The 23,145-nt window shown below is 62.3% G+C and overlaps 1 protein-coding gene across 2 annotated transcripts; it reads right to left on the bottom strand.

The window, feature by feature from the left end:
* On the bottom strand, positions 1-22,003 carry FAM193B (family with sequence similarity 193 member B). Of its 2 annotated transcripts, none has more exons than XM_029053130.2 (11): positions 21,658-22,003; positions 12,315-12,554; positions 11,261-11,519; positions 10,609-10,821; positions 9,064-9,484; positions 8,031-8,226; positions 7,559-7,798; positions 4,444-5,506; positions 4,147-4,222; positions 3,251-3,348; positions 1-3,125 (listed from the first exon to the last, which is right to left on the bottom strand). In XM_029053130.2, the coding sequence occupies exons 1-10, from the start codon at positions 21,925-21,927 to the stop codon at positions 3,252-3,254; spliced, it is 3,075 nt and encodes a 1,024-aa protein (XP_028908963.1). In that variant the 5' UTR covers positions 21,928-22,003; the 3' UTR covers positions 1-3,125; position 3,251. The 2 variants fall into 2 exon arrangements, with proteins under 2 accessions (XP_028908963.1, XP_039766431.1); XM_039910497.1 differs by having other exon boundaries at positions 3,256-3,348.
* Between the last annotated feature and the right edge of the window lie 1,142 nt (positions 22,004-23,145).

Below are 23,145 nucleotides of genomic sequence, written 5' to 3'. Positions count from 1 at the left end.
TGTGTCCAAATGTCCTTTAATCTTTCTCATTGAAAGACCTTCACAGTATCAAAAGTAAATCATAATTAAAAAAAACCCCACAGAAAAGGGCCGGGTCGGTACAGTGAGGACCCCCCACCCCCCGGCCGTGGGGGTCAACGGTCCAGACGGTGGTTAGCACCAGAAATCGGCTTTTCTGACACGGCGGGGGGTGGGGAGGGTAGGGGGAGTCTAGTTTCCATTACAGCTCAGTAGAAACCTGGGTTTGGGTTGGCCTGGGGGAGGAGTGTGGGCAAAGGAGGGAGGGATGGGGGTGACCTGATAGAAACCGTCCCCGTCAAATATTCGTTCTCCCTACTATGGCCATTAGGGAGGAGGGGAGAGTCTGTCCCCCAACCACCCTCCGCTCCTGCTCCCCATCTCTGGTTGCCACAGGCACCCGGAACGCTCCGTTCTCCCCTGCCCGCTTCAGCATCGCCATGGAAACAGGCAGGCCGGCGGGAGACACCTGCTGCTGTTTCTGCTCCCGGGATTGCAGGAGGAAGTGGGAGGTGCAGGGTGGAATATCGAGGTTCGACCCGGAAGCCGGTGGAGATGGGGGGGGAGGGAGGGGAAACGTAAACCCTCAAGAGCCGGTACCACCGAGGGAATGTTCGAGAGTCCCGTGTCCCCTGCATCCAGGGCTGACCTCAGGCTCCCACCGAGGGACCTGGGCCTGACAGAATCAGATTCCACTCCCCCCGGGCTAGCCGCCTTCCTCTAGTCAGGGGGGCCGGGACTGCTCTGGATGCTCTGGGGCTTGGAAGGAGTCTTATTTAGCCGCCCCTTGACTTGCTTCTTAAGCAACCCGGTAGTCCTGACCTTCCCTCCCTCCCCCAGCAGCACCCAGAGCCAGAAGCTTTGCTTTGGGAAGGGAAAGTGAGGCAGAGGAATGGGGCAACCTAGTACCTCCCCCCTTGGCTTCGGGGGAGGCCAGCTGGGAGGGTCCCAGGGGAGGAAGAGTCGAGTTGGCTGAGGGTGGCAGACAGCAGAAAGGGGAGGGGGAGACCTCGGAGGGAGGAAAGGAGAGGGGAAGGGGAGACCCTGGCTGGAGGCTCACAGGCGGGGGAGCAAAAGGAAATCGGGGAGTAGCAGTAGCCCACCTTGGGATCTCCTGCTCCCCTTCACTTCCCCCTCTCCCTGCACCACACTTGGGCTATGGGGAAGAAGGTGGAGGGAGAAGTGGGTAGCCTTTTGGGACCAGAGCTTGGTTATCAGCAGAGGCTTCTAAGGTCCCCGGAAGAGCCATCATGGCCTGGGCTACCCGAACACGTGTGAGTCTCAATAGCTGCCCCGCCCAGGGTGGCCCATGGAGGGAAGGGCCTGCCAGGTGGCCCGGTGCCAGGACTGCCTGAGGCTCTGCCAGTCCAGAAGAGTGCCCAGCTCAACTGGTGACCCAGTGGGGACAGAGGAACCAGCAGCCGGGGCGGGGGAAGGAGGGAGTTGGAAAGAGAAAAGGCCTAAACCCCGGCCCTTGGGTGAGGGCGGGGGGCATCCAGACCCTGCTCTGCCAGGCCAGCGGCTCCGGCCAGCAGCCAAGAGGGGCTGGAAGGCAGAGGCCCCATTCAGGGGGGAGGGGAGGATGGGGGGGCCCCTGCCGCCTACTCTCCAGGAGGGGACCTGGCTTCTTCCGAGAGAGGGAAGGCGGGTGTGGGCGGATGCGGGCCCCGCCCCGGGGCCAACCTGCCGGGGCCCCGCTCAAGCTTCCGAGGCCACTGAGCAATGCGGAGCAATGCTCAACCCCCTGGGCACGCGTGGGCCTCCCCCGGGGGCCCGGGGTGCCGCCACAGAGGTCTCGGACAGAGGAGTGGCACGGAGAGGCTCGGCCCCGAGCCAGGCTGAACAACAGCGCTATTGTCCTGTCCGTTTCCCCGGAAGGGACGGGATCGGAATCTCCCTCCGGTCTCCAGCCCGGCTCCCCGGCCCCAGACCGACAGCAGCTGCTGCTGCTGCCGTTGGCGGGGTGGACGAGCCAACCTGGCTGGGGCTGCAGGGTGGACACCTGTACGCATGTGTGTGTGCCTGGGGGTGGGGGGGTGGCGGGGAGGTTGTCTTCCCGGGACCCTTCACCTTTCCAGCTATCCCACGGCGACGCGGGGGGGCGTTGGAAGAGGCGGAACTGGGGGCCCGGCGTCTCTGCCCGCTACCACTTCTCTCCCCTCGTCTCCAGTCGGCCCTGGACCGGCTCTGTCACGCAAGGGTCTCTTGGCCCTTGGTGGGAGTGGGAGGGGGCGGGGGAATTTGAGCAGGGCACCGGGTCAGGATAGAAAGGGAGAAAATGCAGGCCGGTGGGAGGGAGGGAGGGAGGGAGGGATGGACAGAAGGGAAAGGCGGAGGCACTGGAGAACAGGCCTTAGATTGACCCTGCAAGTGCAGGTCCCCGCAGACTGACGGGGTACCCGGGATGGGCCCGGGAGCCAAGGAGGGGAGGAAGGTAACGGCCGATGGGTCTTCAGGGTTCTAGCAGGCCGAGGGAGAGGGGGCGGGCAGGAGGGGAGAAGCCGGTAAGAAACAACGGATTTTTTTTTTTTTAAATAAAATAAAAAATTAAAAAGTTCTTTATTGGGTCCAGCATGGTCCTTCTACACACCTGGCGGAGGTTCGGTGTGAGTACAACACGGGGGGCCAAAGCTCCCGGCTCTCAGGTCTGTCGGGGGCGGGGGGGTGGGGCGGGGGAGGCCTCCTCCACTTATCAAAAACTAACACGGTAAAAAAAGACAAAACGGGGAGAAAAACAGTCTAAACCTGGTGGATCGGGGCAGCTGGGCTAGAGGGAGGGGCCTGAGCCACCGCCCCGAATGGTTAAGGTCACAGGGGTCCCTTGAGGAGCCCGGACACCCTGAGGCCCTGCTCGCTTTTTCTCTGCCCCCCTGCCGACTCCCAGACCAGAGTGGGGGAGTTGGGGGAGGGGGCTCACAGCGGAGGGAGGGAGAGAGACCCCGGGCTTGCACTTGAAGGTGGACAAAAGGAGGAACCCCCTCCACCCAGACCCCGGGGGACAGGAGGTCCAGAAGGCTATGCCGTCCGCCACCCTTCTGAGTCCGCGGAGTCAGATGCCTCCCCGGGCCCGGGCAGCGCTGGAGAAGGGGGCCGGGGAGGCCCAGGGCCTGGGGGTGGGGGGAGAATAGGGGGCCGGTGAAGAGTGGCAAGTGAACGGGGTGAGGAGGAGGGGAGGGAGGAGCCTCCTTCCCACTGCCCGCCCCGCTCCCGGGCGCCCCCCACCCCACCCCACCTCACTGAGCTGCGCTGGAAGTGGTTTTCTTGAGGGTGAAGTTGGTCCAGTTGACGGCCACTTTCTGCCGCGTCTGCTTGGCAGAGTCCAGACAGAACCTGCAGCGGGAGCGGGGGCGATGCCACGTCAGAGTCCGCGCGCCTTCCGCGGCTCACCGGACCGCCCGACGCGGGACGGGACCGTCCCGACCCCCCGGGGCCCCGTGGCCACCTGGATGATGACCGACAGGTGGGACCGACCTCCTCGGGGCAAAAGGAGGGCCCGCCCTTGGTGCAGCCCCAGAGGTGAAGGGGAATGAGGCAAGCCCCTAGGTTGGGGGTTCTGGGCCTGCAGCAGGGAATGCTTCGGGCTTGGCCCTCAGAGGGTACCCCCTAGGCCCGTTCAGGAAATGACACAGGGCCTCAGGGGGACTCAGGCCTGGGGAGAGCGTGAGCACAGAGGTGACCTACTCGGAGAGGATTCACCCGGCTCTGGCGGTCCTGGGGCTAATGCGGCAGCAGAACGAGATCCAGGCCCAGACTAGGGGTCTGGATTCTAAGCTCCGGGGGTCCAAAGGAGTGGCCACTCTGACCCTGAGAGCGCCCAATCCTAGCCAAGGAGCAGGTGCTGGCACTGGGCTGCTTACCCAGCGCTTAGAACAGTGCTTGGCACACAGTAAGGGCTTAACAAATACCATCATTATTACCCTGCACAGGCCTCCAGGCAGCGGACACCACAGGGGGACGAAGAAGTCACATTACCCTGCCCGCCCCCCGAAGGGTGGTCAGCTCCCCGGGCAGGGCCCAGGTCCAAAGCTCCCCCGTGCTGGGGGGGGGGGGGGGGGGGGGCGAGGGGGAGAGCAGGGCTAGCCCGTTGCCCGGACCAGGAGCCGCGGGGGTGCAGCTGCCGGCACGTACCTCTTGAAGTACTCCACCTCCCGATCTGTCTCATCCATCTCCACTCCGTCCACGTCCTTGGGCAGGAACACGTCGTCTGCCAACACACGCCAGGCCCACTTAGCATACGAGACCGGCCCGCCCCCGTGGCCCCGCCAGACTCTCCCACCGGCCCCTCACCACTCTGAGCCCCCTCTGGCCGGTCCTAAGGCATGGGGGGGCCCGGTCCTGGCCCGCAGATGCGGGCCACCGGTAGGGGTGCCCCACGGACCGTTTTGGGCGGGGGGGAGAGGGGGAGCCAGGCCCCAGATCACTCACCGATGGCGGTGGCGGATTTCTCCGACTTGCTGCGGCTCTTCCGGGTCTTGCCCTTGGTCGGGGGCAAAGCCGTCACCGGCGCCAAGCTGGCCGGGGCCCGGTCCCCAGCACCCGCCGGCGATGTCGACTCCGGTTCCCCCCGGGCCTCATTCTTCCGGGGTCTCCACAAGCCGCCTTTCTCCTTCTCAGCCTTTGGGGGGCCGCAGGCCCAAGGGGGCCCCGGCCGGGTGCCGCGGGTCGCCTCAGCGGGTTCCGGGCAGCACCCGCCCCTGGGGAGCTCTGGGGCCAGGCTGGGCTTGGGCGGCTGCCTGGCGCCCGGCCCCTGCCCCTTGGCCCCGCTGGGGGTCTCCACCTTGGCCTGCTGCCCGGACAGCGGGCTGGCCTCCCCTCTTCTGGCCTGCCCGTTGGGCCTCTTGTTCTTCCTGGGCCTCCCGCCTCCGGGCCCGATGTCGGGAACATCCGGCCGGTCCGCCGGGGCCGCCTCCCTGGGGCCGAGCCCATCCGGGGCCGGGTCGGTCGCCTTGGGGGACTGGACCCAGATGACGCGGGAAAGGCTGGGTACGGCACTGAGCCGCCTCACCACCCCATTCTCCCCGGCGGGGGGCACCCCCTCGCCCCGAGGCGGACCCGGCTCACCGGGCGAGGGCGGGGCCTGGGGGCTCTTGCCGGGGGGGCCCAGAGTCAAGGGGGACAGGTCCAGCCCGATCTCCTGCAGGTCAGAGGAGCCGTTGAGGTGGGAGAGCAGGGCCTTCTGCTCCAGGACGGCCGCCTTCTTGGGGAAGTCGTTGACGTCCAGGTTGAGGTCGTAGACGCTGAAGCTGGCCCGGATGGAGTCTTTGATGGTGTTCTTGATCTCCTGCAGGCGGCTCGTCAGGAAGCTGTTGACCCGTTCCAGCTCCAGCTGGGGCCACTCCAGGAGCTTTTCCCCGGCGGGCTCGGCGGCCGCGGGGCCGGAGGGGGCGGGGGCGGGAGCTGGTGCAGGGGCAGGGGCAGGGGCAGTGGAGGGGGTGCTGGGGTCGGTCTGGCGCTGGGTCTCCGCCTCCAACTGGGCTTTTTCCTTCTCCTGCCGGCACAACAGGAGAGAGGGGGACATGGTCAGTCTGAGCAGCCTGCTCCCCGACGGCTCGGGGGATGAGGTCCGATAATGAAAACAAAGGAGACGTTGGTGGAGCGCTTACTCTGGGCTGAGCACTACAGCAGCCCACGTTCTATACCAAGGAGAAGGGGTGAACGGGACAGTTAGTGAAAGGGAATGGATGCGAGGGGCTCAGGCCCCACTGGTCCTCAGACTATAAGCTTGTTGTGGGAAGGGAATGTGTCTGTTATACTGTACTCTCCCAAGCACTTACTATAGTGCTCCGCACACGGTAAGTGCTCAATAAATACGACTGACTGACTGATCCTGCTGGCACTCCACTTAATGTTCCCCCACCAAGACTGCAAGATACTCGGGGACCACGGGTCAGAGATCCGATCGCCTCAGGTTGGCTGGGGGGAGAGGGGCGAGATGCACCGACACGGGAGTATTTCAGCCATTCTTGAGATTCGAAATACAGGTGGCGGCGGAAAGTGGGCAGGTTCGGAAATGGAAAACTTGGACGCGAAAGAAAATTCCGCTATTTTGTTTCAATGCAGCGATTCTGGAAAGCCCCCCCCCCCCCCCCCCCCGGGGAGAGGCCAGGTGGCACGGTGAGGCAAGACAAAGGACAGGATGGGGGTGAGCCCCTCTCCCTGGCCTCTGGATGTGCCACAGCCCTCCACTCCTTCGAGGGACAAGCTGAACAGACAGAATGGAGGAGGGCAGAAAAGTGGGGGAGGACCAGTCGGGTGTGAGGGCTTCTGAGTGGGAGGGAAATGTTGGCGGGTGAGAGGCCCCACAGGGAGTGGGAAGCCCTGGCCAGCTCCCTGAGAGCCAGAAAGGGGATTCCTTTGGCTAGTACCAATCGGTCTAGAAAGGAGCGGAGGATGATGGAGAACAGGCCTGTTTGCCCATCAGCTAGTATCTCCCCAGCTTGATGGGTGACTCGCGGCCCCTGGCTCGGGAGAGGAGTTGAGGTGAGGGGACCGAGTCCACCGTGGCTGAAGGGAGAGTGGCAAGGGAGGAGGTTGGGGAAGAGAGAAGGCTGGAGCTTCAGCAGTGAGAAAAGGTAGGAACCAAGGATTCTAGGAGGGCCTGCAGGAGGAGGGCATTTGGGGTGGGGAGCGGGAAGGAAGGGGCCACAGTGGGAAGGCCTGAAAGATGAGGTCGGGAGTCCACACTGAATCTGGGGAGTATTCAACCCGGAGGGTCGCCCTTCCCGCCACAAGGACTGAACAGACGGTTGGGTCTCTGGAGCCAGGGTGCGGCTCCAAAGCCCCACCCTCCCAGGGAGCTCCAGGGCAGAGAGCCCGGGCAGGCTTGCCCCCATGGTGTTGCAGAGAGGTCCCACAAGTCTTGCATAACTGCTGTAGTATCCTCTCCCAAGTGCTTAGTACAGTTCTCTGCACACGGGAAGTGCTCACTAAGTAGAACCGATTGACTGGGATTTGCCGGGGAGCAGCACCCCTCCGGGAACCCACCAGCTTCACCGGGATCCCACACAAAGGTCCTTTTTCTAGGGACCACCCCCACACCTCCCAAGGTAGGGCACCGATCCCGTTGGCTGGGGTGGGGAGCCGCCACCGGGCAAACCGGGCCTGCCTCCAGGCTTGAGATTCTTTAGCTCCAGCACTCTTGGGATGAGGGGGCACAACCTGCCCACTGACATAGCTCATGGCAATGAGAATGGGGTTTGGAACAGGCTATAAACCCTTCTCTACCACAAGGCGCTGGGGCCAGACCGTCCCTGAGCAATGACCGCTTCTTAGCCATCTAGGGCAGCCCTGAATGACTGATTCCGAGCCATCTCGGGCGGCCCCGGCCTCGGAGATCCTTGGGAACTCTCTCCAATTAGGTAGCCACATCTGAGACCCGACCCAAGGTTTCTTTTTCAGTTCCCACCCTCTGCTCAGGCACCGGGCCCGGCACCCTCCCGGGACCTCTGGGGGCTTTCCTTTCTCGCCCGCTGCCCCCGAGCTTGCAGGGGGGCGGAGGGGGGTTCCCAGGGCAGCCGGAGAGCCTGACAGTCCGACCCACCTTCTTCTTCAGCTTGTGCCGGGCCCGCTTGGCAGCCTTGGCGCTGTTGAGGGGCTTGGGCTCGGTGCTGTTGATGTAGTCCAGGAGCTCGTCCACGTCCCGATGGTCCACGGCCGGCTCCCCGGGGGCGCTGCCCACCTGCCCCGCCTTCTGGGGCAGCTCCTCTTTCCGCTTGGTCAGCCGAGAGCGCAGCTTCTCCCGGATCTCAGCGTAGTTCCGGCTCGTCGGGGCCGCCGGGGGCTGGAAGGTGGAACGCCGGCCCCGTGAGCCCTGAGGCTTGGAAGCCTGGTCCCGCTCGGGCTGCCCTTTTGGCCGAGCCCAGTCCGATCCCGCGTTTTGGGGGAGGCGGGGGTGGGGGCGTCTCACCCCGCTCCCGGCCGCCGGAGAAGCCCGGGTCTGCGGGCCGGGGCCCGGCCCCGGCCTCCTGCCTCCCGCCACCACCCCCAGCCGCGGGCTCGAGTCCCTCACTCACCGCGTTGTGGCCGAAGAACTCACAGTAGCAGCAGTCACAGAACTTCCCGTCTTTCTGATTGGTGGACGAGGAGGTGCAGGAGCTACGCTCCGAGCTGCTGTCCTCGTCCTCTCCCAGCCCCTCGTCCGCCTCGCAGGACTGCGGCGGGTGGCAGCCTGTACCGTTTGTAAACTTGTGGCCCTTGCAGCCGGGGTCCCTGCCATTGGTGGGGGGAAGGCGGAGGCGCCCGGTGAGGCTCGGCAGGGGAGGCCCCGCGGGTCCGGTCAATGGGGAACCCTGGGACTTTCGGGTCCCCTCAGCTGGGCAGAGAGGACCCCCAGGATCTCCCCAGCCATGCTCCTCCCTGCGTCAGTGGGCAGACCCCGGGCCCTGGGGCGTCATGGCGTGGGGATGCCAGAGTAACCGCCCCCCCGACACTTCCTCCGGCCCCGAGTCAGAGCCGCAGTCTGGAAACAGCTTCTCTGAGGTCCTCTGGGACAAGGGTGGGACCAAGGCTTGGCCAAGAGGGGAGGTTGCCTGGTCAAGCGTCTCGGTCGAGGCCGCTTCTCCAGCACTGGGCTAGATGCACAGACACCCACATGCACAGACAGCACGCACCCCTGAGCAGGAAACAAAGAGCAGAGCCCCATCTCCGGCAAGGGTGACGCAAGCTGGAACGTGACCCCGCGCTCCAGAGGGCGGGGGTGAGGACCAGGGCAGAACTAGAGGACCCACGTGTTGGAGAGGGGAGACCCCGAGGGCGGTATCTGTCAAGGAGGCTCCCCTGGCCACTCGGGGGATTACCGTGATGCCTCCCCCCTCTGAGGCCGCTCTCCCCCAATCCCCGGAAAGCCCCCAAGGCAACCCAACTCTGCGCTTACGGCAACGTTCCCCAGTCCTCCCTCACGTGGAAGCTCGGCTCCCTGGGAATGCCACTCCCACCCCCTGCCCTGCTGACCCCCTAGCGTAGCCCGAGTCTTGGGGCCTGCGGAGACCGCCTCCCCATCTGCCAGCTAGCCAGCAGCTCCCCGCTCCCGGCCAGCGTCCCACTAACCTGTTGGTGCCAGGGAGCTGGTGGGGTGCAGGCTGGGGGATCAGGGCCCCGCTGCAGTGCCCGTTGCAGGGGTGGTTGCACCCTGAGAGCGGTGGGGGCATCTTGAGAAGCGGTGGCACGTTGGCGGAGGGCAGGTGAGGGCTCTTACATGACGCCGGGCTGTGGGGGGGGGCGGCAGTGGCGGCTGTGGCGGTGGGGGACTCGGCGGCCGCCTTGGGCGCCGCGGGGTGTGGGCCGGGGACGGGCGTGGGGAAGGGTGTCGCCGGGGCGGAGGGCGGCTGGTGGCCGTGGGGTGGAGAGCCGAAGGGCCCAGGATGAGCGGGGGCCAGCGGTGCTGGAGGTGCGGGGTGGCCGGTGGGGCTGTTGGGAGGGGCGGCGAGATCTGCGTGCCGGTGGTGTTCCGAGGAGTGGAAGGCTTCGCCTGCGGGCAGACGGGAGTGCGGGGCTGTCAGGGTCCGTTTTCCCGGGCCGCGTCGCAAGGCCGCCTGGCCCAGATGGGGTCTCCCCTCGTCCACTCCGGCGGCCGGCACGAGCGTGGTGGGAGACCCTCTCGTTTCCTTCAGCCGTCGGGGAAGGGATGGAACGCGCCTGCTTTCCATCCTTTACCCCGGGGCCATCCCGGCTCGACCTGGGAGCCTCTCTCCAAGCGGGAGGAAGTGAGCCACCCGGGCCACCTCGGCCCTTCCCCTGGGACCACGTAGCGCTGCCAGGGACCCACGGGGCGGCAGGAGGGGAGGGGGCGAACCTCCACCCTGCACCCTCCAGAGGCAACCCGGCAAGTGGGGAGAGGCCACCTGGGGGTCAGAGCCAGGGTGTGGCAGCCGGCTCGGCGGGTGGGCTGTGCTGAGCGTGGGCAGCCAGGCTGGGGTGGCGGGGGGGCGGGGAGGGAAAAGGGGGGCTGACTCACTGGGAGACAGAGCCGCTGGAGAGCCGCTCCCAGCCCCGGGGCCCTGTCGCCGCCCCTTCAGGTTTGACCGGGCCGGAGAAGGCCAACAGAGGAGCCCAGCGGTGTCGCTCCTCTTGGCGGCCTGAGGCCCGACGGACCACGGGCCCAGAGGCCTCGGCCGGAGAGGCCAGTGGCCAAGCTGGAGGAAGGGGGTTCAAACCCCAAAGTCAGGAGGAGGTGGCCCGAGGCAGAGGTGCCCACTCCGTGGGGGCCAAGGGGGAGATGGCCCCACAGCCTTTGGAGCTAGGAGCTAGGCTCCAACCTCGTTCTTCCCAACTCTCCGAGACCTCGGTTTTCAGTCGGGGCCGGAAAGGCCCGGAATGGCGGCTTTCTGGTCTGTTTGCTCTTGGAAACCTGTCCCCCTCCCCTGTCCCCACTGGGCCCCCGAAGTGTGGGTGCTTTCAACAAGGAACTCTAAATCAGGATCAGGTCTGGCTTTGCAAGGCCAACAAGGGGAGGGTCAGGCTCAGTGACTGAGGGGAGGGGGAGACGGAGAGACAGAAAGACAGAGAGAAACTCCCAAACCTGCCGGGATGGTGGCCACGGCCTGGGCCCCTCGGGAAGTGGCGGGGATCCATCCGGGGGCTTTTGTCACCTACCTGGAGGGGTGGGCCGTCTGCACATGCTCTTGAACTGCTTGGGCAGCGTCTTGCAGAACTCAAGTGAGGTAGGCAGAGGAGAGCCGGGCACAGCTCCGCCGCCAGAAGCGGCCTGGGAGGGGAGTGTGTGGCTGAAGGGGCAGGTCTTCGGGCCAGGAGCGGGAGACTGGCTGACGCACTCGGGAGCCAGGGGAAGGCTCGCGTGTCTGTCACCTGGAGGAGTCAGAGGGAAAGGGCGGTTTCTCCTCTGCCATCTCCCGGGTCTCGCGGACCCCCAGCAGGGTGGGTCTCGGACTCCGAGGCTGAGCGGGCCTGGCTCTCTGGGGTCGGGAGGAGCCTGGAGGAGGCCCTGCCAGGCGGGAAAGGAAAATCAGGCCCTCATGCAGGACATCAGGGCTGAACCCCCCAGACCCCCAACACTGACTCGGGCCAACCCTTCCAGGTCCCCCGACACCTCCTGTTCCCACTGGCTCGTGGCAGGCTCATTTCGAGGGAGCCACAGGGCTGACCGGGCCCTCCCCTCGCCGAATGACCTCCGACGCACCAGGAAGAGAGCGAAGGAATTCCGTAGGGCCGACCGCACCCCTCCTCCCCCTGCCCACCGTCGGTGCACCAGGGAGAGAGCAGAGGGGGTCTGCAGTGTGGGACTCACCTGCCGGGGGGGCCGGAGGGCTCCCTAGTGAACTGCCCTGGAGGGGGCCGTGGGCGTGCTGAGAGTTCCAGAGGCCAGAGAGTTTGTGTGCTGACAGGAATGAGCTGGGATCCCAGTCTCCTGAGTTCCCATGGCAGGAGGAGGAGGAGGAGGACGAAGACGACGAGGAGGAGGAAGAGGAGGAGGAAGAGGAGGAGGAGGAGGAGTGCAAGCCGCTTCCACATGACTGGAATTTGCAGGACGTGTGTGATAATGAGACCTGGAGGGGGTGGGAAGAGTTGGAGGGGGAGGAGGAAAAAAGGGCCGAGAATTCAGGAGTGAAGGTCAGAGACAGCTGAATCCCCCCAGCCTCCCTCGGGGAGACGACAGCCCGCCTTGGCACCGCTCCCGTCGGGCCCCACCTAACCTGGTTAAGACTTCAAGGAGGCACCCCAGGAGGGCGGAGGAGCCCACCTCCCAGGACCTTCAGGCCTGGCCCCGGCTCGCCCCTCCTGGCCGGGTGGGCCGGGCTGCTCCCGCACAATCTCCTCCCGCCCGTGAGGCTGGAACCCTGGCAGAGAGGTAGCTGGGCAGGGAGAGAAGTAGCTGTTCTCCAGGGCTTGGGATCAAGAGAGAGGCAGGAAATCCTGCATATCCCTGGGGCAGTGGCCTGGCCCCCGGGCTGCGGGGGGACGAGGCCTCTAGCCCTCCTGCCCAAGCTGCCCGGCACCTGCTGGCCTTGGAGGCCGCCTCTCCCGGAAAGCTGGCTGCCGGGTCCCACCATAGCTCCCCGATCCCTGCAACAGGGCTTGGCTTCTTTCCCCGTAGCTACGGGACCGACTCGACCTTGGCCTGGTGACCCGTCCCCCGAGCTGCCGCTCCCGGCTGGTTCTCCCACGTGGTCCCCAGCGGTTAACTGCAGGACCCCCAACCTGCCGAGAATGACTCCCTCCCACAAAAGGCTTCGGGATCCCCCGCACAACCTGGCAAGTGTTCAGGAAGGTCCAAAGTGTCACCGACAGGGAGCCGAGGGACCACCGCGGGCACCCCCGAGATCGCCTGCCCGGGAACTTACCGCCAGCGCCTGCTCTTGAACTGCCCTGCGCTCCTCTTCTTCCACGCTCTTGCGGCAGCTCTGACAGATCCACAGAGGCATCTCTCCCAGCAGGTTCTGCACGAGTGTTGGCACAAAGTCGGGTGGCAGCCTCTCGCTCGGGGAGACCAGCCCGTTGGGGGAGGGGCCTCCCCAGTCCTTGCGCTCCCGGTGGCACAGCAAGCAGCACGTCTGAACGGACTGGTTGGTGGTGGGGAGGACCTGGATAGGAGGCATAATGCTGTGGGTGTGTGTGGTGGGGGGGAGGCGAGGGGGAAGGGGGTGCTGAGGGCGAGGGCCAGGGCCAGGGCCTCTCAGCACAGACAGGAAGTGGCTCCCAGAGGCGGATCATTCGCTCGTCCTCACCTCCCACCAAGCCCCTGTTTCGGGACAAGCGAGCCGACAAGCGAGCCACAGGGAACGTGAACTCTACCTGGACGCTAAAGGGTGGCAGGGATAGCGCTGCGTGCGTGAATGGGTGTGTGCATGCGTGCGGGAGAGCGTGTGAATGGGAGATCGCAGGCAAGCAGGTGTGAATCCTTGGGTAGGGGTTTCGTCTACAGCTCCGCCTGGATGAAAACCCGCGTTGGGTCCGGTGCCGCAGAAGCGGCTGGGCCGGGCCTCGAGGCCCAAGATCACTCCTGGCTCACGAAACCTGAAAAAACCAGTCGGGGGACGGGGCAGGTGGGAGCGAGCGCCTGCCTGCCTGCCTGCCCAGACGGCTAAAACCGGGACGGTTCCATTGGCCGAACTCGGCCGCCTCCGCCCCAGAGGTGCGGGGCGGCGGGCAAGCACTGCCCGGGGGGCGCTGAATGTTGCCCAATAAAACCCGCGTGAGGATGATGGCAAGGTCGGCCAGAGTCCCTCCATCCTGACTCGGGGCCACTGGAGCCACGCGGCAACATCGTAGAGGGCCGGGGGCCCAAATGGCTCGCGCCGCATGCCCTACTGGAAGCACCCCGAGGACAGGTCTGCTGGCTACCCTGATCCTCCCAAGCTCTCACTCAGCCTACGGCCCTGTATGCGGCAAGTGCTCTCTCTAGGGGCCCCGACTGAGTCCAAGAGGGACCTTCAGAATTGGGGGGGGGGGGGGGCCAGGAAACGGCCTCAAGGTCACCCCTCAATGGCCCAGGGCCCATAGCCCCCATGCTGCAGAAGGGTTTCATGTTTAATGGAAATGCCAGTGGGGCCAGGAGGCCAGACAAAATGACCGGAGCTGAGAAGTTGCCCAAGAGAGGCCCTCTCTGCCTCAACAGCATCTTGGGAGTCGGCGGTGCCTTCGGCCCTGAGCCTAACAGCTGCCTCACCTCCGGTGCCCAGCCCCAGGAACCCAGAGGAGCCCCTACACTTAGAACACAATAATAACAGAAACACCACACCTGGGGGCACCTTGATCCAAAAGAAGATGACGGAAGGAGGGGGTTTGGCCCTTCCCCTCTGCCCCCCGACCCCAGGGAGCCCAGAGCAGAGATGAGGAGGGTACACAGCCCCTGACGCAGGGACCTGGAGTCTGGGGTGGGGGTGGACCCTGGCCTTGGAGGGGGAAGAAGAGTTAGAACGGAAACCTGGCGACGACTCTCGTAATCGTTGAGCCGTTGTGACAGCCGTGAAGAGCGGAGAGCTAGGCCAGCGAGGGGTCCCCCATTGTCCGCGCCAGGCAGGGGGACCCCGGAACAATGGGAGACGGCGTGAGCCGCCTAAGAGGAGCAGATGGTGCCCGTGGGATGGAGGGTGAAGAGAAGGTCAGAGGTCGGGGAGAAAGTCGAAGCCCCCTGGGAGAAAGGTGTTTTTGTTCCCACTGCCAGCAGCTGGCGGGCCCGGGGGCGGGGAGGAGATTGGTTGTTGCTCGAGGAACCATTTCCCCCCGGGGTGCCCCGGGGAGGGGTGTCCGGAAGCGTCTCCAGGGGGACCCTGCTGCCCTTGGCAAAAGCAGAGGGAAAAGGACGGGGGGCCATGGGAGAGGAGGCCAAGATGAACCAATCCAACATCACAGAGGCTCCTGTGGGGAAACCCAAAAGCGGAGCACACCTTGACCCTGGAGGGAGAACACCTTGACCCTGGAGGGAGCCCCAGGAGGCCGGTGGCCCCGTGGCCCATTATCACACCTAGAGAAAAGGTCCTCCCCTTTATAGTCCCGCTGGGTCCGTCCACGGGGATGCCCGCTCCCAGAAGGCCAGACCCCAGTCTGGACAGCAGATCTGTCACTGGGGGGTGGGGGATAAGTCCACTTGACACCGCCTGAGGCCAGTGACAGCTGTGCGTGGAGTGCAAACTCCTTGAGGGCAGGGATAGAGCCGTCTAACTCTATGGTCCTCTCTCAAGGCTACAGTACAATCCTCTGCCCACCGTGGGTACTTGGGAAATATCACAAATTGACTGACCGACAGACCAGAACCCCTACGGTCGCCTTTCGGGCCTAATTGGCTGCTCGCTCTGCACCGCTGTTCCTCACCCATTCCTACTTGGCTGCCTGCCTTGGGACTTCCTCCTTGCCATCAGGGGGTGGTCCGGGAGGTGGAGAACCTCCCCGAAGATGCTGCCGCCATGCTTCTTCGAGAGCACCCCCTCTCACTGCCCACTTTACTCCCCTCTGCCGCCCCCCTTCCCCCAGCTCTGCCTTCCACCCTGCCAGCTTCTAGTCCACCCAAGTCTCATGAGCAACCTCCCTCTCCCTCAGCTGGGGTCTCTGCCCAGTGGGGTGGGCAAGGTAGCATTTTCCCTCAGGGTGCTGGGGGCAGCAGGGAGAGGGGTACTTCAAAGTTCCCTGTTCATCAGGCCTTTGGACCAGGAGGAGTTGGTTCACAGCCAAGTCTGGAGGAAGATCCTTGGGAACCGAAATGCCAACAGCTCACGGGAGAAGCTCACGGGAGAATCCGGCCGGCTGGTAAAGCCGGGCCGGGCCGGCCCCACTCGGATGCTAAGACGAGGGGGCAGAAGGAGACAGAGTCCTTCGGGACCCCGACTGGCCTCGCCCAATGATTTCTCGGGAGCCGGCCCAGGGCCCGGCAGCCAGAAGCAGGAGGGGCAACCCTCTTCCCTCCTGCGGTTTGCAGGAGCGGCCTAGCGGAGGGCTTAAGCGGCTCACCGACTGGTACCGCGGTCTTGGCCGGTACCGACAGTGACTGGACTTGGCCCGGCACTCCACCCCGAGCCCAATGCCCGTGGTATTGGCCGGCCGGAGGCCGCAAGCGTGCCAAGGTGCTAGGCATTCCCCGGCTCAAGGGAGGAGCGGCTGTAGTCCACCTGGCCAGGCATTTCCTACAGTGACTGGGGTGGGGGTTAAGTTCCTGGGGCTGGGAGCCAGGAAACCCTGGTCCTAGATCCAGCTTTCCCTACTGGCCTACTTTGTGGGACCTGGAGACTGGAAGGTCCCTGTGGGCACGGAATGTGTCTACCAAGTCTGTTGCATTGTGCTTTCTCAAAAACTTAGTACAGTGCCCTGCACATAGTAAGCACTCAGTAAATGAGAAGCGGCGTGGCCTATAGGACATAGCCCGGGCCTGAAAGCCCAAAGGACCTGTGTTCTAATCCCGGTTCCGCCACCTGTCTGTTGCGTGACTTGGCAAGTCATTCACTTCTCTGTGCCTCAGTTACCCCATCTGTAAAATGGGGATTAAGACTGAGTTCCATGTGGGACAGGTACTGTGTCCAACCTGATTAGCTTGTATTTACCCAGCACTTAGTATAGTGCCAGGCATATAGTAAGAGCTTAACAAATACCCTAAAAAAAAGAATACATGCCACTGATTGACCTGAGGCAAGTTCTTAATGGCTCTGGGCCTCAGTTTCCCCACCTGTAAAATGGGGCTAAGTGACCAGCTCTCCCTACAGTTAAGACTGCGAGCCTCATGTGGGAAAGTGGAAGTGTCTGAGCTGACTATATCCTGCCACTACCCCAGGGTCCAGCACAGTGCTTGGCATCCTCCTAGAAACCAAGGTTTCTAGGGCCCTCATCTCCGGACCAGTAGTCTCTCCGGAATCATAATCGGCCACAGTGGGGAAGAGGAAGGAGCTATTTAAGGGAACACTGGCTCCAGAAGAGGAAAAGGTCGGGAGAATTCTCGATTCCCGGAGGCCAGGCTGTGTTCCACCTGAATGTCTTGCATCTCCCCCAGTGCTTGGCACGTATTAAGTGTTCAACAAGTGCCACGATTATTATTTTTGTAATTATTCTTCGGTGGCCCCCACCCCGCATCTCTGCAGCCCTTCTGTTCCCGACGCTCTGTTAGGGGACGAGTAAGAGGCTCCCATGGCCACTCCACAGATGGGTCCTTCTCCGCCCTACACCGGCTCCCTAATGAGCTCCCAGCTCTCCTGGGTTCTGCCGAGGGAGGTCCGTTGCCGCGCAGCCTACCTACTCTGCAACGGGCTCCGAATCCAGCCTCGGAGAAGGTCGGCATTAGCGGGGGGGGGGGGGGTGCTCCTCTTTCCCAGCGGAGGCTGTGGCGGGTTTGGGAAAACCTGAGCCCTGGGGAGATTCACGGACCCCAGAAGTTCGGCGCAGACCGCTCCCCAGCCTGACGGCTCTCCAGCCTCTAGTCCCTCTGTGGACGCACACCCTCACTGCCCCGCGGGACTGTAGCTGTAAGCTCGTCTCTAGACTGTACACTCGTTGCAGGCAAGAAATGTGTCTGTTTATTGTCATACTGTACTCTCTCAAGCGCTTAGTACAGTGCTTTGCACACAGTAAGTGCTCAGTACGTACAACTGAACTCTAATGAAGCCGCTTCCTCCCCGTGACTCCTCCGTTGGCCCGGCGATGAATGGCGGAGGGGGGAGGAACCGGGTTTGTTCTGGGAGAAAGTCCCTGAAGAGATGGTGGGGTGGGGGGAGGCCAGGAAGCAGGTGCAAACCTACCTGTGCAAAGCCAGACAAATGCACTATGGGGAGACATAACCAAACTCCGATTTCCACTGGAAAAGAGGGGAAGGAAGACACTGCCCAGAGTTTCTCCAGAGGGAAAACAGGAAGCACAGATACAAGGCTTGAGCTTCCCTGAGGGAACCAGGGTTCGGGCCACCTCCCACTTCAGAAGAACACTGAGGACTGTCTTCTCTTCATAATAATTTAGGTATCTGATAAGCGCTTACTGGGTGCCAGGCACTGTACTAAGCGCTGGAGTGGATACAAGCAAATCGGGTTGGACATAGTCCCCGTCCCACATGGGGCAATTTTACATTTTACAGAGAAAGGAACTGAGGCATAGAGAAGTGAAATGACTTACCCAAGGTCACACAGCAGAGAAGTGGCTCTTGCCAACACTTCGTACAGCGCCTGGCACCTAGTAAGAGGACCAATGATCCCTCCTGGCGACAACTGCCGTTTTCATTCGTTCACGTGGGCCTGCCTCCTCCAAGACAGTGGAAGCCCCTCGTGAGAGGGGACCCCCATCCTGGGCTTCTGTTGCACTTTCCCAAGCACTTAATACAGTGTGTGGCCCACAGTAGGGGCTCAATAAATACACAAACCACCATACGGGGGACTGGTTTTCAACCCTTCTGCTGAAAGTCAATCGACGGCATTTACTGAGTGCTGACTGTTTGCAGAACGTTGCACTGAGTGTTTGGGACAGGACAACTCTGTAAAATTGGAAGACAAGATGCCTGCCCTCAAACAGCTTAAGGGGGAAGACAGACATTGAAATAAATGACAGGGGAAATGGCAGACTGTAAGCTCCCTGTGGGCAGGGAACATGTCTACCATTTCCGTTTTACTGTACTCTCCCAAGTGCTTAGTACAGTTCTCTCCGCACGCAGTAAGCGCTCAATAAATACGACTGATCCATGAAAATGGGCATGTCTGTTCCAGGAGGTGGAGTGTCTCCCTAGCTGCCCGCCCTAGCAGGGTAGAGCGGAGGGGAGGACAGGGGGCACAGAGTGGAAGAAGCCAAGACCTGGTCCGGGTTCAGAGCTCGTTGGCAAAAGAAGAGACAGACGATGGCCCTGCCTTGGGCTGAAGAAAGAGACAAATGAGAATGTTTGCAATCTAGCCTGGTTAAGCTCCCATGAGCAAAGTTCTTTGGCTTACTCTAAGGAAGGGTTGCAGGGTGCTTGTCTAAATAATGACAGGGGAGCTGGGATCCTATCTGTATTTTATTTTAATATCTGACACCCCCCACACACACCCACCCACCCGACACTCAGCTCCTAGAGATTAGGAATCGTGACTACTAACTATTGGACGCTCCCAACCACGTAGTCCAGTGCTCTGTACAGAGGAAGCACTCTATGATAAGAATGATAGTTACTGTACTTGTTAAGCACTCACTATGTGCCAAGTGCTGTCCTAAGCACTGGGGTAGATACAAATTAATCAGGTTGGACCCAGTCCCGGTCCCACATGGGCCTCACACTCTTATCCCTATTTTCCAGATGAGGTAACGGAGGTCCAGAGAAGTGAAGTGACTTGCCCAAGGTCACACAGCAGGCATGTGGCGGAGCTGGGATTAGAACCCAGGTCCTTCTGACTCTCAGACCTGTGCTCTATCCACTAAGCCACACTGCTTCTCAATAAATACCACTGACTGATGACCCACTCTGGGGGCGGATGGCAAGGTACAGAGAGGAATCACTGAGTGCCACAGGAGAGGATAGAGAAAAGACTCTATTGGACTCTCCCGAGTGATAATAATAATAATAATAATGTTGGTATTTGTTAAGCGCTTACTATGTGCAGAGCACTGTTCTAAGTGCTGGGGGAGACACAGGGGAATCAGGTTGTCCCACGTGGGGCTCACAGTCTTAATCCCCATTTTGCAGATGAGGTAACTGAGGCCCAAAGAAGTTAAGTGACTCGCCCACAGTCACACAGCTGACAAGTGGCAGAGCTGGGATTCGAACTCACGCCCTCTGACTCCAAAGCCCGTGCTCTTTCCGCTGAGCCACACTGAGTGCTTAGTACAGTGCTCTTCCCAGACTAAGTGCTCAATCAGCACTGCTGATTCATTGATAGACCTACTTTGGGGGCAGACCCCAAGTACAGAAGGGAATCACTGAGCACCCCAGGAGAGGGCAGAGAGAATGCTAACAGGACGCTGCTGAGCAAACAAAGAGTCGGTTGATCATCATGGAGGAGCCCGGCAAAAACGTCTCACCCACAGGTGGGAAAAGCGGCCTCTTGAGTCATTTCGAACGAGACCGGGCAGAGCGAGTGCGGGAGGGTACCCCGAAGGGAAGGCTGCTGGGAAGCCAGAGGGGAAAAGGAGGCGGGGTGAGCTAAGGGCCCTTTCCCCATCTGAAATTCCTGCTGCACGTCCCCTCGGTCCTCCTCTCGACCCTGCCCAGGGTGCCCAAAGCCTGGGGAGTAAAACGCACAGCGTTCTGGACAACAGAACCGAATTGCGTTTTTCACGGGGGTTCCCAATGCAAGACGATCTTGGAGGATTCCCACCCTCAACCCCCAAAGATCCTGAGAGTGGCTCTGCTTCTCCCCCACCCACGAGACTCTGGGAGGAAGGATTGACGGTGGGGTGGGGGAGGAGGAGAGGGGTGCGAGGGCCTGGCCTGCCAAGGAGAGAACCTGTACCTTTCCGATCTTAACCACAAGCCCAGCCAGGCAACTCGGGCAGCATGGATGGAGCAGGGATGAAGAGCGCGGGCGGACCGGCGAGGGTGAGGGGGTACCTTGAAAGCAGGCCTGGCAAGTCTGTAGAAGTCACAGGCACCAGCGCTGCCATTACTTAAGGGAGTCTGCCCAGCTCCACCAGCATCACTGGCACCCCCTCTGGAAAATGCCAATGGGGGAGAAGTGGGGTCACAGCTGGGGGCTGCCAAGCACCTCCAGAAAGCACCGACTCTTAAGCCATCCTCCTCCTTTCCTCGAGAGGTGACACTCGCCTTACCTTCGAGAGGGGGGAAAATGGTGGGGTCCAGGGAGGAGACCCCCTCCTACCTTAGACCTTCATTCATTCAATAGTATTTATTGAGCACTTACTCTGTGCAGAGCACTGTACTAAGCGCTTGGAATGTACAATTAGGCAACAGATAGAGACAATCCCTGCCCATTGACGGGCTTACAGTCTAATCGGGGGACCTGACAGTCAAGCGGCAGCAGAGCGAGACGAAGCACTCCCTTTCTGCACCCCCGGGTCTCCCTGGGACTTGAAATTCCCAATTTACTCCCCACGTGGGCTACGGGACAGTGGGTTCTCAGTCCTGAATCAATCGTATTTATGAAGCGCTCAAAGCACTGTACTACGCGCTTGGGAGAGTACAACATAAAAGCTAGGAGGTTCTGCTAACAGAAACGCTTTTCTCTTAGCCCACCCAAACGCCCTCTGAGTCAGGAGGCGACGCTGCCTGCAAAGAGACCCCCACAAACATCTCCCCTCCGGGGAGGAAATCTCATCGAAGACGGGCGACGCGTCCGATTCCCGGATCTCTAAAGAGGGGCTTGCAGTTTCCTTTAGTAGTAATAGTAACAGCATTTCTTACAAGCTTACTGGGCTCAGAGTCCTGGGAAAGGCTCATTTTACCACACACAGCTTTCCAGACTGTCGAAACGAGACTGCCACAGCCCTGTCTATTGGCAGCCGGAGGCCTTGCTCTGAAAACGTCTATCAAAGGCACCAGGAGCTCCCCTGCTGAAAGATGCGAGGTTTCTGCAGAACAGAACGCATTTCTAACCCACTGCATCCAGCCCGTGGCAACCTGGGGCCCGTGGCAACCTGGGGCCTGTGGCATCGCGGAGCCCGTGGCATCGCGGAGCCCGTTGGCATCGTGAAGCCTGTGGCATCTCGGAGCCCGTGCCATCCTGGAGCCCGTGGCCAACTTGTCCCTACGGTTCTGGGTGAATTCTTGGGCAAACCTGCGGGGAAAAGCCCCGGCCCCCTCCAACCCCCAGCTGGTTCTCACGTCTCCCCCCAACTCTCACTGCCCTTCCAAAAAGCGGCCTGCCCGGCCCCTCCGATGGCCCTGACAGGGCGCTTACGACGGTAAAAATCGGCGTGGCCTGGTGGAGAGGGCACGGGCCCGGGCGTCGGGGGCCCTGGGTTCTAATCCGACCCTGCTGGGTGACCTTGGGCCTCGGGGTGGGCTCCGTTTCCTCGTCGGGGAACAGAGGGGAGTCGACCCCCGGTCCTCCCCGGCCCGGCCAGGACTCCACCTCGGGGCTCAGCCCAGCGCCCGGCACGGAGTGGGAGCCCTTCCCGGACGGGGAGGACCGGGCCGGACGGGGAGGGCCGGGCCGGACGGGGAGGACCGGCCCGGTTTCCCCGCCCCGGTTTCCCGCCCTCTCCGTCTTCAGCCCCGGGGGCCAAGGTGAGCCGGCGACCCCCGCCGGGGTGGGCGGGCGAGGGGGAGGGGGTGGGGTCCGCACGGCGCCCTACCTGAGGGGCCTTGCCCGGCTCCGGCTGGACACCGACACCGCCTCCTCCTCCTCCTCCCTCCTGCCCCACCGCCTCAGGAGCCTCGGCCCCCGCCAGGCTCGGAGGCTCCGATGCCTCAGGAGGAGGCGGCGGGGGCGGCGGCGGCGGCTCCTGCTGCTGCTGCTGCTGCTGCTGCTGCTGCTGCTGAGGGGGCGGCCCCGACGCCCGCTCCCGCCGGACCCCGACACCGACACCGCCGCCGACACCGGCCTTGTTCCGCCTCCGTGTCATCCTGGGCCCCCTCAGGCGCTGCTCCCCAACGCCGCCGCCGCCGCTCCGGAGACAGGACAACAGCCAATATGGCGGCGCCCGCTGCTCCCTCCCCTCCTCCTCCTCCTCCTCCTCCTCCTCCTCCTCCTCCGCCCCCCGGCCGCTGCCGCCGGGTTAAAGGTCAACGCGGCCGCCGCGCCGCCGTCGCCGCCATGATGGGTGAGGGCGGTCCCCGCGGGGCCACCGGGTGACGTGATGAGGCGACGGTGTGAGCGAGGACTGGGTGGCAAGAGGGTGAGGGAGGACTGGGAGGAGGGGAGATCGAGGAGGGAGGACTGCGAGGGAACAGTGTGAGGAGGGAGGAGTGTGAGGAGGGAAGATCGAGGAGGGAGGATTGTGAGGGAAGATCGAGGAGGGACGACTGTGAGGAGGGAAGATTGAGGAGGGAGGAGTGTGAGGGAAGATTGTGAGGAGGGAACAGTGTGAGGGAACAGTGTGAGAAGGGATGAGTGTGAGGGAACAGTGTGAGGAGGGATAAATATGAGGGAAGATTGTGAGGAGGGTTAAATGTGAGGGAAGATTGTGAGAAGGGAGGAGTGTGAGGGAAGATTGTGAGGAGGGATAAATATGAGGGAAGATTGTGAGGAGGGAAGAGTGTGAGGGAACAGTGTGAGAAGGGATGAGTGTGAGGGAACAGTGTGAGGAGGGATAAATATGAGGGAAGATTGTGAGGAGGGTTAAATGTGAGGGAAGATTGTGAGGAGGGAGGAGTGTGAGGGAAGACTCTGAGAAGGGAGGAGTGTGAGGGAAGATTGTGAGGAGGGATAAATATGAGGGAAGATTGTGAGGAGGGAGGAGTGTGAGGGAAGATTGTGAGGAGGGATAAATATGAGGGAAGATTGTGAGGAGGGAGGAGTGTGAGGGAAGATTGTGAGGAGGGATAAATATGAGGGAAGATTGTGAGGAGGGATAAATATGAGGGAAGATTGTGAGGAGGGATAAATATGAGGGAAGATTGTGAGGAGGGAGGAGTGTGAGGGAAGATTGTGAGGAGGGAGGAGTGTGAGGGAAGATTGTGAGGAGGGAGGAGTGTGAGGGAACATTCATTCATTCAATAGTATTTATTGAGCGCTTACTATGTGCAGAGCACTGTACTAAGCGCTTGGAATGAACAAGTCGGCAACAGATAGAGACAGTCCCTGCCGTTTGACAGGCTTACGGTCTAATCGGGGAGACGGA

The sequence above is a fragment of the Ornithorhynchus anatinus genome, chromosome X2 (genome assembly GCF_004115215.2).
Source record: "Ornithorhynchus anatinus isolate Pmale09 chromosome X2, mOrnAna1.pri.v4, whole genome shotgun sequence".
Taxonomy (NCBI): Eukaryota; Metazoa; Chordata; class Mammalia; order Monotremata; family Ornithorhynchidae; genus Ornithorhynchus; species Ornithorhynchus anatinus.
Note: the sequence above shows the minus strand (reverse complement) of the source record. Positions and strands in the feature narration are given on the sequence as shown.